Here is a 14143-nt window from a genome sequence, read left to right on the forward strand (position 1 = left end):
TGTGGAGCATTACCAGAGAATGGTGACCATGTCCTTCAATTGTGCATAATAAATCAAGAGTCTCGTACAAGACTCCAAAGACTATTCGGAGAACTGCCTGATCTGGAAACCACTGCGCGGTTCATCTCAGATATAGAATTACTGATCTGAAACATCCAACATGTGAAATAAGAACGAAGAAGAAGAAGAACAGATGTATGTGTACACAAATAGTGTGAACAGCAGCAAGGTTTTTTTAAAGTGTGGAAATACAGCTTCTGGCACCTATAAGATTTCCGTGGTAGTACTGACTGGAACTTTTCTTCTGCTTGGAGTTGTATTCATCATCCTCTGGAGATGAATCAGCTTCTGCGATAAATAGTGAGCTGATGGTATTGAAAACTGGTTCTTGACGTCTTAAAATTTACTTTTATAAATTGCACAATTAAGAAATCTTAATAAGTGTTGTACTTTTAATTATTTCACTAAAAATAGTTTTACTTTTCAGCAAAGGAAAATGACAAAAACTATTTTCTTTTGGCTGCCTGTAGAAATGGAAAAGCCTTGTTTGAAAAGATTTAACAGGCATTTATATTTCATATGTTAAAAACCCATTGCAACAACAATTATAAAAAACATGAAATTAATCTTCCACTCTTCATTAGAAATATTGGTAACAAGGTCACAGTCAATGTCCTTTAAGTAACAACAATTTCTTCCTTGAGATTTTATATCTCATTTACCTTTCCCAAGCTAAGCTAGCGATATATTGGATTACTTTGTTCATAATTTGGAACTACCCGTGGTTAATACCCCTAGCTCTTATAAGTTTAATTTATATTGTGATACAGTTGGTGTAAGCTAGAAATTTTATGCAGCTTTGTGCAAACATTCCTGTTTAGAGTTTATGGTTGGGATATTTTTTATTTTAAAAAATATTTTTCTCAGTCAAAGATCGAGCTCCATCAGTTGTTACACTTGCCATCTTGTTCCAAGTCTACCCAACTCTCAAAGATTGTGTCTTTAATTGAGTGTATTGATGTATAGCCAATAAGCATAATCTTCGTTTAATTAAAAAAATTATAATGAGACAGTTTCAATAATTTATATAGATATTATTTTTAATATTTGCATTTTTATATGTATATACTGTGGGCACACCTGATTTCTATAGGTGTCGGCGGGCCGCATAAACACTTCGGTCGGCCGCATGTGGCCCGCGGGCCGTAATTTGCCCATCCCTGAATTAGATCATGACGTTGCAAGAAATATATACAAATACATTGTTACTGTTAATATTTTCTAAGTTCATTTACATAAAACAAAGAATTCTTTACTAATATATTTTTACATTTAGGAATTTTGTTTTATAGGTAACAACCTTCACAATTTGGATGCTGCTAATGACGATCGATGTTACAATACTGATTATGTAAGCAAAGAAGAAGACAAACCAGTATATGGTATGGTATACATATTTATGTAGCACTTTAATCTTAGCACAGTAATACTTAAACTAAAGCCTTTGTCCCGTATCTGGACCTTGACCATGTTCTATCTGGCCCCTTACCCTGTTCTATCCAAACCCTAACCCTGTTTTATTCTACTTCTGCTTACGTTGCATACTGAAGTCACAGAAGCTGTTATGGTTTGGCTTTCAATGAATCGACCCATAAGTTTTTTTATGGTCCTTGACTTTAAAAAAAATTGAGCAGCATTGTCATAACATTTAAGAATAGAGATACAGACATGATTCTCTCATCTGAACCTAATTGATAACATTTTTTGAGATGTTCTATGTTTTTTTTAACTGTTTGCATTATATCTATTTCTGTTAGAATTAATTTTTTCATAATTTTAATATTTTCCGATGTAACTAAATTAGATTGCATTTATTATATAGCCATTTTTTCAATGATATCATGGTCAGAAAATCAATATACACTATAAAAAGGCCAGGTTAAACAAATCAGGAAAATTTTAGCAGCCATGAGCTTTTTTAAACTTGTTTTCTTCAGAATCCTTTAAGAAAAGCGAATTTGAAGAAATTTCTAGAGAACTTTGTACTCTGCCTGTTGAAGTGGATAATACAAAAAACAAAGATCTACCAGATGATAAAGATAATGAACTGAACTATGAACATGAAACTATGGTTACATCAGAAAGTAACACAACCACTGCCACTGGTGTAGTCTGCAAAGAGCACACTACAAATATTGTTAACTATGGAACAGTATTAATTATTTTTAATGTTTGCTTCTGTAAAAAAAGTGCTGCTTATTATTTAATAAAGTAAATTTATCAAAAATAAAGGCTTTAAAAATGAAAGCTTAAATTTTAGTGTTAGTACAAAATCCAGATTATGATCAGATGACATCATAGGAACATATAGAATAAAGAACAACGTAGTGTAAAACTAATAAAAAAAGATTTTTAAACTATGAATTTATTGAATTGTATATTTGTTATGAGAAAAATACAATATTTCTTTAAAAAACAGCAATAAAACAAGTTGATGAAGTCCTGACGGTGACTATATAACATCAATGTGCTAATGTACGTAAAACAATTAGCCATAATCATGAAATACAAAAAATAAATTTAATAAACTATTCAGAAAGACACAAAGATAAAGGCATATTCTTCGTTCATATGCTTGGATAAAGTTGTACAAATGCTCCTTCCCTAGCGCTATGAGAGCATGGAATGGGTTGCCAAAGCTAGCTAGGAAAACCAGTGACTTGGCAGAATTTAGGTCATTGGTTAATATGCATTACTAAATGCATGACGCGTATGACGTAATCATCTTCTTTTTTATGTAACGTCTGTATTATATAAGATAAGATAAGAATGTTGTTAATAAGTTACATTTTTTAAATGTAATTATGACAATGTCAATCTGTATAATGGTATAAAAATAGAAAATAATAATTCAGTATGTATTTTTTTTAGAAGAGAACTGTACTTGCTACTATTTAAATTGCATATATTTAACCGTTATTGTGTAGCATTTATAAGAATCTTGTGGTACATTTAAATGTATGTTTAATCGTTGCTTTGAAACGTAAAACCACCATGGTATATCTCATAGAGCGATTCTTATTACTGCTGTTAAGTGCTATTTAGTATCAGTCATGCTTATTAACATCTGATTCTTCTAGGACTTTGTAGAATGATTTACTACAAATTACTTTATAAAGCTTTTCTTTTTATATCGTTCCATTGGTAGATCCCTGCATTTCTTCAACTTTGATTTTTCATAATGAATTCAAGAGCTATTACAATTATTTAATTAGATCATAAAATTTCAAGAAAACATTACAAATACATTGTCAGTATTAATATTTTTTAATATCATTTACATAAAAAAAGAAATATTTACTAAAATATTAATACATTAAGGAATTTTTTTTACAGGACGCTGTCTTCTTAATTTAGATGTTGATAATTATGATCATTGTTACAATGCTGATTATGTAAGCAAAGAAGAAGACAAACCAGTATATGGTATGGTATTTATCTTTGTGGTGCATTTTAATCTTAGCACAGTAATGATTGAAATACAGCCTTTATCCCAAATCCGGCCCCGGACCCTTTTTTATCCAACCCCTGAACCCTGACCTGTTTTTTTTTTCTTTTTTTCTTCTTACGTTGCCTACTTAAGCCACAGAAGCTGGTATGGTTTAGCTTTTAGTCATTGTCATCATCTCTATCAAAATTCATATGAATGAGGGCTTGAGAGGCTCAAATCCTCTCTTGCAAAAGCCCTGGAAAGAAACCCTGCTGCCTTGCGTAATGCATACATGTCACCATACAGGTCAAAAAATTTTGGTTTCCCAGACCAACTAAACGGAGGTTAGCTAGTAAAACAGAATATGAGACACGGTTTCCTGTTTTCCCCGCAGCGGGGTGTGAAGGTGGGATTTCCCAGCTTCTTGCTTTAGAGATAGACTTAAGTTCCTCAAACTCCAAGGTTCTCCACCTCGACTGTATAAACCAAAGCCACGAGTATAAATACGTAAAACTAAGGCTGACTAAATGCCGACTAAATGTCAATCAACTGAACGACTATTGTTCAACACGAACAATAGTTAAAAAATAACAATAAGTTTAACTTGTATTAGTAAACAACGAGATCATACGTTTAACAATTTAATGAATGGATGAAAGTTATGACATGAATGATGAATAAATATCAATAGTACTTTAAAGCAAATACAAGCCACACATATTATTACAATTACACAACGCACACCTTAATCTCAGCGTCTCAATTCAGCCCACAACCTAAGGCCATGGATGCAAGGCCCAAACCATACAATCAGGCTTGACTCAAACCTGCGTCCCTAAACAGAATTAAGCAATCCTTGAGATCGCCTTGAGATCGCCATTCACAAGATCAACAAAAGCGCGTCCTTAGAAACTAAAGTAAATTATTGTGCACAAAAAAAAACATCACGCAAGATGCGCACGACTCAGGGCACCGTGAATCGAAATTTTGCCATAGCCTTGAGAAATATGAGCCAAAAGGACAGTGGCCTGTCCTGCATTGTACTATAATAGCTTGCTCAGGCCTGGACAGCCTGCACAACGGCGAAGTGTGGTCAGGGTGCCTCATGCACTCCCAGACTCCAATGGCTTTTTGGGACTTAACACTCAAACTACTTTTCCATTTCTGTATTTTTTTTTTATTATAACCAGAGCAAGGTGGAAACTTACAGACTTTTGATGGGTGGAATTTGCTCTCCTTGGTGGGCAAAGAAATCTGCAATAGTAGATTGGTGTAGAGTGGTGAGTGGTGTAGAGTGGTGCCATAGCGTTGCTTTATTTTGTGTGAATCCATGATGACATTGTCGATATTTGGGTGCCATGGTCCAAGACTTTGCAAAGCCTGTAATAAAGATTTTGAGTTAGTGACCACAACAATCTGTATTGCCCTCAAATGTCCTTCGCCTAGGTGAGAGTCAATGTCTTTTAAGGCTTCACAAACTGCCATGGTTTTCGCATGAAAACTGCAAACACTAGCACATGGTCCAAATATTTTGATAAAGTAAGAGCCGAGAAAGTCTATGTAGGCTTCATAGCCTGCACTTCAAGAAGTGCTTGGATGCCAACCCATCAGTATATGCAAAAATAGCACTGGGCTTGAAGGAATTAATGATCTCCTGTGCTAGAATTTGAAGATCGTCAGATGAACGACTTATATCAGTTGCATTAGGGTCTACTAGTTTCAAGCCTATGTCTGGGGTCGTTTGGCGACACCAAGGGGGAAGGAGATGAAAACTTTGAATGTTTTGTCGGTTGGTGGAGAGGCCATCTTTATCAGATAGTCTAGTGGCATGATCCTTAAAGACTTCATCTGGATACGTCTTCTGCATCTCCAAACATTCACTAGTTTTCTAGCTGGAAGTTATTCGTCCATCCTTTTATACCGCTCAAAGCAAGTCAGTACTGACCTTTTCCATCTAACGTTTAGTGGACCTACAATAGCCATTATTTACTGGGCATGTCCTAAAGGTTTCACAGACAAATCTTAGTGCTTTTGACTGTATTTTAACAAGTTGATCAAGGGCTGTCTTAGAGCCATGAATTTGCAAAGGTAGGGTGTAGTCTATCTGTGATCAGTCTGCTCTTAAATACGGTAATCGAGGCATATCTTCTCGGGCCTTCCATTTCGTGGATGCCAGCTTCCGCACAATGCAAAAGTTTCCCTGAGGCCTTTCTAGAAACTTCCTGAATGTGCTCACACATTTTAGTTTTTTTTTAGTGAATTGACCCATAAAGTTTATATGGTAGCATGACTGTAAATATTTTGTGCAGCGTTTTCATAACATTTTAGAATAGAGAGACAGTCATAATTCTACCATATGAACCTTATTGATAACATTTATTTGAGTTGTCCTATGTTTTTTAACTGTTTGCATTATATCTATTTCTGTTAGAATTTTTTTTCTTTATTTTACTATTTTCCGATATAACTAAATTAGATTGCATTTATTATATAGCTCTTTTTTTTTAATGATATCATGGTCAGAAAATCAATATACACTATAAAAAGGCCAGGTTAAACAAATCAGGAAAATTTTAGGACCATGAGCTTTTTTAAACTTGTTTTCTGCAGAATCCTTTAAGAAAAGCGAATTTGAAGAAATTTCTAGAGAACTTTGTGCTCTGCCTGTTGAAGTTGATAATACAAAGAACAAAGATCTACCAGATGATAAAGATAATGAACTGAACTATGAAAAAGAAACTATGGTTACATCAGAAATTAACACAACCACTGCCACTGGTGTAGTCTGCAATCAGCACACTACAAATATTGTTGACTATGGTACAGCATTAAATATTTTAAGTGTTTGCTTTTGTGAAAGAAAAGTGTTGCTTATTATTTAATAAAGTAAATTTATCAACGCAAAAGACTTTAAAAATGAAAGCTTAAATTTTAGTGTTAGTACAAAATCCAGATTATGATCAGATGAAATCAGAAACATATAGAATACAGAACAACGTAGTGTAAAACTAATAAAAAAAGATTTTTAAACTATGAATTTATTGAATTGTATATTTGTTATGAGAAAAATACAATATTTCTTTAAAAAACAGCAATAAAACAAGTTGATGAAGTCCTGACGGTGACTATATAACATCAATGTGCTAATGTACGTAAAACAATTAGCCATAATCATGAAATACAAAAAATAAATTTAATAAACTATTCAGAAAGACACAAAGATAAAGGCATATTCTTCGTTCATATGCTTGGATAAAGTTGTACAAATGCTCCTTCCCTAGCGCTATGAGAGCATGGAATGGGTTGCCAAAGCTAGCTAGGAAAACCAGTGACTTGGCAGAATTTAGGTCATTGGTTAATATGCATTACTAAATGCATGACGCGTAGGACGTAATCATCTTCTTTTTTATGTAACGTCTGTATTATATAAGATAAGATAAGAATGTTGTTTATAATTAATAAGTTACATTTTAAAAATGTAATTATGATAATGGCAATCCGTTTATTGGTATAAAAATACAAAAGAATAATTTAATATGTATTTTTTGAGAAGAGACCTGAAGGCCTACTTGCTAATATTTAAATTGCATATATTTAACCGTTATTGTGTAGCATTTATAAGAATCTTGTGGTACATTTAAATGTATGTTTAATCCCTGCTTTGAAACGTAAAACCACTATGGTATATTTCATAGAGCGATTCTTATTTCTGCTATTAAGCTCTATTTAGAAGAAATATCCTTTTCTAAAAATATCACAAGTAAAATAGGTACCTACTTTATAATTTTTTTAAACGTATAGCCATGGCATGTTTTTTTTTTAACCTATATGCATTTGGCTTGTGCCTTTTGTTCTTTATACATTTTCCGTATCTTAAAGTCAAAAATCAAGTTTTTAAAATGTCAAACAGATAGTATCAGTCATGCTTATTACATCTGATATTTCTAGGACTTTGTAGAATGATTTACTACAAATTACTTTAATAAGCTTTTCTTTTTATATCGTTCCATTGGTAGACCCCTGCATTTCTTCTACTCTCTGATATTACTGTCTATCTTCAACTCTAATTTATCCTTATGACTTTAAGAGCTCTTACAATTATTTAAATAGATCATAAAATTACAAGAAAAAAAATATTAATAAATTCTTACTATTAATATTTTTTAAGATCATTTATATAAAAGCAAAGAAATATTTACTAATATCTAAATACCTCTAGGAATTATGTTGTTACAGATAACAGTCTTCACAATTTGGATGTTGATAATTATGATCATTGTTACAATGCTGATTATGTAAGCAAAGAGGAAGACAAACCAGTATATGGTATGGTATATATAATTTGGTGCACTTTAATCTTAGTACAGTAATGCTTAAACTACAGCCTTTGTCCCATATTTGGCCCCTGACCCTGTTTTATCCAACCGCTGAGCATGTTCTATTCTGCTTTTGATTACAATGCATACTGAAGCCACAGTATTGTTCTATCTGACCCCTGACCCTGATCTATTATACCACTCAAATCTAAACTTACAATGCATAACGAAGCCACAGATGTTTTGTATTGTTGGGTCTAATTTTTTTTTTTAGCGATGCTCCCATGAAAATTGTTCTGGCCTCTTACTGAAAAAGTTTTGCAAAAAAGTCATAAAGTGTTAGAATTGAAGTGTGGACATATATTCTCTTATCTAAATCTTTCGATAAAGGTTGAGATTTCATATCTTTTTAAATGTTTCTTTTATATTTTTTTCTGTTGGCATTGAGTTTTAAATAATCCTGTATAACTAAAAAATTAAAATTACTAAACCTTTGCCTATGATAGAATTTCATTCACTGGCAAGCGCGCTTATTCTTTTATGCTGTCTTCCCATCGCTAGAAAAGGTGCCTAGAAAATTACCTGCTCTAAACTAGCTTAGCCAACTTACCGCAAACGGTCGAAACTTAAAGAAAAAGACGACGATATTTTCTATTACAATATGTGCATAGAATGTGCGCCTTCAACATTATTAATTACACGTCCAAAAGACGGACTGTACTAGTAGCCAAGGAGCTTCAGCGATATAATATACATGGGTGTCCTTAGGGGGGGGGGTGCAATGTGGTGCACATGAACCCCTCTGGATTCTCTTTAGCTTAATTCTAGCCATTTTTTCACCATTAAATCAATTAACGTATAATTAGCAACTGAATATGAGTGCTTCCATTGAAGTACAGTTGTTTATGTTTATATTAGACTAGTCTAGGTTTTATCAGGAATTGATGGCCTACCATATAAGTGCTTTGGATTCTAAGTTGTCAAATCTTAGCCTATAAGTAAGGCTTCCACTGAATTACAGTGGTGGTATTGTTGTAATAAACAAACTAGATGTAAAGGTTACTTTGAACTTTGAATATATATATATTTGCTTTCTACAGAATCCCTGACGAAAAGTGAATTGGAAGAAATTTCTGGAGAACCTTGTGCTCTGCTTGACGATGTCGATATTTTAAAAAAGCCAAGCTCTACTTAATGGTAAAGGCAATGTGCTGAACTATGTAAAACAAAGTAACTCAACCTATAGTGTAGTCTGTGACCAGCAAACTATTGTAATGCATTATTAAATACTATTTGTATTTTATATTCTCTATCTTAAAAAAAAATACTTCTTATTAAAGAATGGAAAGTAGAAAATGCTCAAAGGGCCCTAATAGCTCTAATTTATGTTGGTCTTGAAACTAATGACAGGTATTTTAAATTCGGAATTTTTAGAACTAAGTCCACCAAACAGAAAAATTTACCTGATTTTGCTTAAGAAAAGTAAAGGCGGTTGGTCGTTGTGCTAGCTAACCGTAAATCGTTTGCCATAGAATCAGATGACCTTTACATTATCTGCCCTAGAAATTGCAATGTCTGAAAGCGGTACCTTTTTAAAACAAAAATAAGACTATGTCCAGATGGATACATATAGAGCAACATTATGAAATAATATAACAAGATTTTAAAAACAAACTATGAATTAAATAAATAGTGTAGTTCTAATGGGATAGGGAAATAGATTATATACAAAAAAATTACAGCAAAACTTTTTAAAATCTAATTCTTGGTTTCTTGGTGGTGAGGATATAAATTCATTTGCTAGGGCTGTTTATATTTTTTTTTCAAAGTTTTATAAGAATATAAAATTTTAGAAGTGACTCTCGATCTTTTTTTTTTTTTTTGTATAAAAAAGTATAAATCAGCTAATTTACAATGTATTTCTACAGCAAAGATATGTAACTGCTGCTATTTTAGTTGAATATATTTCACTATTGTGGTGTAGCGACCATTTTGATTTTTTTTGGTTCATTTTAGGGCTATGTTTTTTACCACTGCTTTCAAACGTCAAACAACCATTATATATCTCATAAAGTTCTTCTTTTTCTAACTTAAGCTATATTCAAAAGAAAAATCTCATACCATATAATAAAAATTCAAGATTTGTACAGTTCCTCTTCTCGGCTTGCAAATTCTTCACGGGTCAAAAACAAAAGGTTGGAAACAAAAAACATAATATAGTTCTTGAAAATGGGTCTAATCATTTTCCTATAAATTTGACAGTTAATGTACATTCATGGCGAAAGAAATACTAGCGAATATGACACACTGGGCACAGTTAGGTTTGACAATTATAATTTTTCAAGGTATAAAAATACATTTAAATTCTATTAAGAGGTATTTATAAAAATTAAAAAAAAATATTTTTCTTGTTTCATGTCATGTTGTTAACAATGCAGGTAAATAGATTTAAGTTATTTTTTTTTTCTTGTTTTAACAAAGCTACATTAAAATGTATCTAATTTTAAAAGTGTTTATAAGGTAATTCTTAAACTAATTAAAAAAATATACGTATTTTGCAAATGAAACAATGGAATACAGCCTATTTAAAGCCTAGTTCTTTGGATTATAAAAAGTAATAATCTATACTGTTTTTGTTTTGCTAAAACTAATTTTTTGAAAAATCTTTAAACACTGAGCGAGAGCAAGTAAGTGTAATACACAAAAAAGTTCAAATTTATTTTATGTATTATTTTAGTGTTGATTTACCTAACTATTTTACTTTGTAATTTAAAAATGTAAAACTACAAAGATATTACCTTTTATGCAAAGAAATGCTACATTTTTAAATAATTCAATGTATTATGTATATTACATTTTTATTAGAAAAACACCCCTCTTAAGAAGAAAACGATTTTTTTTCAGTAACAGATGACCAAACAGTTCCAAAGAAAAACTTGTAAAATCTCTTAGTCTTCGTTAGAGTGCAAAAAAAAAAAATAATTGTGCAACATATTTGCTGTTTTTAGACATTTCCAGTTTTTGCTGCTTTAAGATATACATTAATTCCTGGTAATTTTTTTTTATTTGTAGGTAGGTTGTGTCGAAATGAACATAAGGTTTTAAATGATTTTAAAGTTTAAAATCTTAAATAAAAAACAAGAAAGTTATGACTGATTTTAGAGATAAGATGCTGTAATTTTCTAAGTAAAAATGCATAAAGTCGACAATTTTTCCCTCATACAATATGCACTTAAAATTGTTTTTTAAATTGAGAAATAGTTGACCTGATGAAAACAATTACATTTCTTCAAGGAAATGTTTGTATAATATTTTAAAGATTCGGACAACACAAACTCATTCATACCTTTTTAAAAATGTGTTGTTTTTTTATTTACAATGTCTATTTTCGCCAGTTAAAGATGGCATTGATCCTGCTTTAAAACTGCATTATGATTTTAAAGTCATTAAAAGTATTTATTACTTCCCACAATCCTGGATCTAACTAACCAAAGATATACATTTACATGATCCAGTAGCTAATTATGCACTTTAGCTAACAATAAAAACAAAATAAATTAATGAATAAAGAATCTCTATCCCTACATGTATAAAATAATAAAACAGATTATCCTTTGAAATAGTTGATTGTTTTTTAAAGAAAGAAGCTGTACATAATTATATTCTCATCTTTTTAAATGCAAGTTACTCTATATTTATAAGGACATTTTTACCATACCTCTATTCATGTCCAATTGTCATGAAACCAGCAGAAACCTGGATCCAAGAACATGAACAGCTGATCTCAAAAATGTCTCTAACGATTTTCCTAAATAATTAACAGTTGATATATATTGCAGAGAAAACGTTTACTAGCTCGTCGGCCACACAGTGAAAAATATAAATTTGTTCAAAGTAAAGATATAAATAAATGTAAATTTGGCTGGAGACTAGTCAGCCGTATTACCGTAATTATGTGATAACAGTAACTTTAAAGCTGCTTCAATTTTATTGACGTTTATACGCGTCGCTCACATATACGTAAATCTAGTATAGGTTACATCTAGATCTAGAAGTAGATCTAGACTAGATCTTAAGAATTCTAAATCAGAACTTAAGGTCTAGTATTAGATTTAGATGTCCATATAATGATTATACCAATAAATAATCGCAAACGTATACCTTCCTCGCTGGTTGAATAAAAAAATGCAAATGTTCTAGCAGCTTAAAGTTTTATTGGTTTGATTACCGAATTGATCCAAATTATTTTTTATTTTTTTAATTATTTTATTATATTTAAAGTTTAATAATGACGAGATTGTCTTTTAAACACATTTTTCCTTGTTATTTAGTTTCACATTTGTAAATGTTGGTAACTTTCTAGTCTTAAAGGGACTATAGTAGCCTACATAACTACATCTGTCAGACCAGTTTTTATATTTTTCTTGTTTTTTTTTTCTTTGCTCATTTTTTTTTCATCAGCTGATTTTTTTCGCTGCCTTTGCTAATATGTGCACAGTTTTCCTTGACATTCCTTTCTCACTACATAGTGCAATCCCAGGCTATATCTATCAGATAATTTTGATCTAAGTCCACTACTTTAAGATCACTTCTTGTTTCATTCCTTCGCCTAACGTAGATGTGAGATGACTTTTACGTTTGCCAGATGATAGCTGTAGGAACAGGTCTATCCTCCAAAATTTAGACATATGAGTACAAAGGCAAACGACGTTGTCTAAGGATAGTGAATATGTTCTGAAAACCCCTGTGATTCAGTAACTTCACATTGTTTTTCTAAATATTCCTTTACGACTACTTTTACTTTTACTTTTAGTTATTTTCATACTTATCTATTCATTTACTTTCACATTACATTAACTATCATTTTTGTTGTTTAATAATTACATTTTGTTTCCACTTTTTTTTACATGTGCTTTCCCGCTGTGCCAAGAATGCATTTTCATATTAGGCTGCACTATCCATATTTTGTGAGTTCATCCTAAGAAAATGATAATGATTAATATCAAATGTATATTTTGTAAAATGATAAAGAAATAACTACTTTTTGATATAAAAAGTATAATTATATTGAATGATTTGTAGACCCAATCTGTTTTTCAATCTTTAAAACATTTGACACTTGATAGTGTCAAAAAATTTAATCCCACATTGAAATCTGACACTCTGCCAACAAAGTATGCTTTAGCTGTACATGCGTGTTTTGACTCACAATTCGCGCGTTTTTTTAAATCAAATACTCTTTGCTGTGTTTAGTAGTTATACATTCTAGACTGTCTTTTTATGACTATAAGAAAGTTTATATGCCGTTTTGTTAGAATCGAAGTTTGTGCTACTTTTTATGGCAAGTTAAGTCGTAAAACGTAAACATAAACATGATCTATTTCTGAAAGAAAAGAAATTATTTAGAGGTTTGACCGTGGCTGATTTGTTTGAAGTGCAGCTAGTCAGGTAGTCTAACGTTTTCGTTAATCCGACACAACTCCGGTCCCGAAACTGACTATCAATAGTCAACTGTATTAAATAATTTACAGCTACATACCATTCCCGGTACTTATTGTATTCTTTTGTTTTCTTTTTTTTTTTATATTCTCTATAATGAATAAAAATATCGCATTTAAAAGGATTTCTCTATGCAATGAATACAAATATTTTATTTTCAAAATACGTTTCTTTATGTAATGAATACATCATATTTTTTTTTAAATAATTCTCAATGTAATGAATATAAAATATTTTATTTTCAAAAAATAATTCTTTATGTAATGAATACTAAATAACTTATTTAAAAAAATTTCTCTATGTAATAGAAACATAATATTTTATTGAAAAAAATATTTATTGATGTAATAAATACAAAATATTTTATTTTTAAAAAATGTGTCTCTATGTAATGAATACAAAATATTTTATTATAGCTTATTATGTACTTTTTGTGCATTTTATTATTTGTATATCCTTTTTTATAAAAATATGTCTCAAAATATTATAATAAACTATTTCTTTAAAAGCAAATAAGTTGGTTGTAGCTTATACTATTATTTGAAAAAATGCGTTCTCAAAGCTAATATTTATGTTTACGCCTTAAGGTTAATGTAATGGTTCGAACTCATTCATTCATATATTCTGGTTTATAAATTCACTATTAGATGGCAGGAAAATGCAGAGTATCTTGACAACTTAAATGCGGATTTTCTTTCTTAACCAATGGTATCTGTTGATAAGAGGTAATAATGATTTTTGCATTCCCGAGTTTATGCTAAAATTGGTTTATCAGCGCATAGGTTAGTAAACAACAACAACAAAAAACAAGGTTACAAAAGACAGTTTGTGTGGAAAC

General features: G+C 31.0%; 1 protein-coding gene across 1 annotated transcript in view; it reads left to right on the top strand.

Annotated features, from left to right (window-relative positions):
- Positions 1-13768, top strand: part of LOC106063152 (uncharacterized) — a 117600-nt gene extending 103832 nt beyond the window's left edge. Inside the window, exons 14-18 of the mRNA XM_056013966.1 lie at positions 1353-1442; positions 3397-3486; positions 6101-6310; positions 7727-7816; positions 8907-13768. Coding sequence (XP_055869941.1) covers positions 1353-1442; positions 3397-3486; positions 6101-6310; positions 7727-7816; positions 8907-9001 — 575 coding nt within the window. The 3' untranslated portion in view covers positions 9002-13768. The remainder of the gene's footprint in view (positions 1-1352; positions 1443-3396; positions 3487-6100; positions 6311-7726; positions 7817-8906) is intronic.
- Positions 13769-14143: the final 375 nt, after the last annotated feature.

This window comes from Biomphalaria glabrata, chromosome 16 (genome assembly GCF_947242115.1).
Source record: "Biomphalaria glabrata chromosome 16, xgBioGlab47.1, whole genome shotgun sequence".
NCBI lineage: Eukaryota > Metazoa > Mollusca > Gastropoda > Planorbidae > Biomphalaria > Biomphalaria glabrata.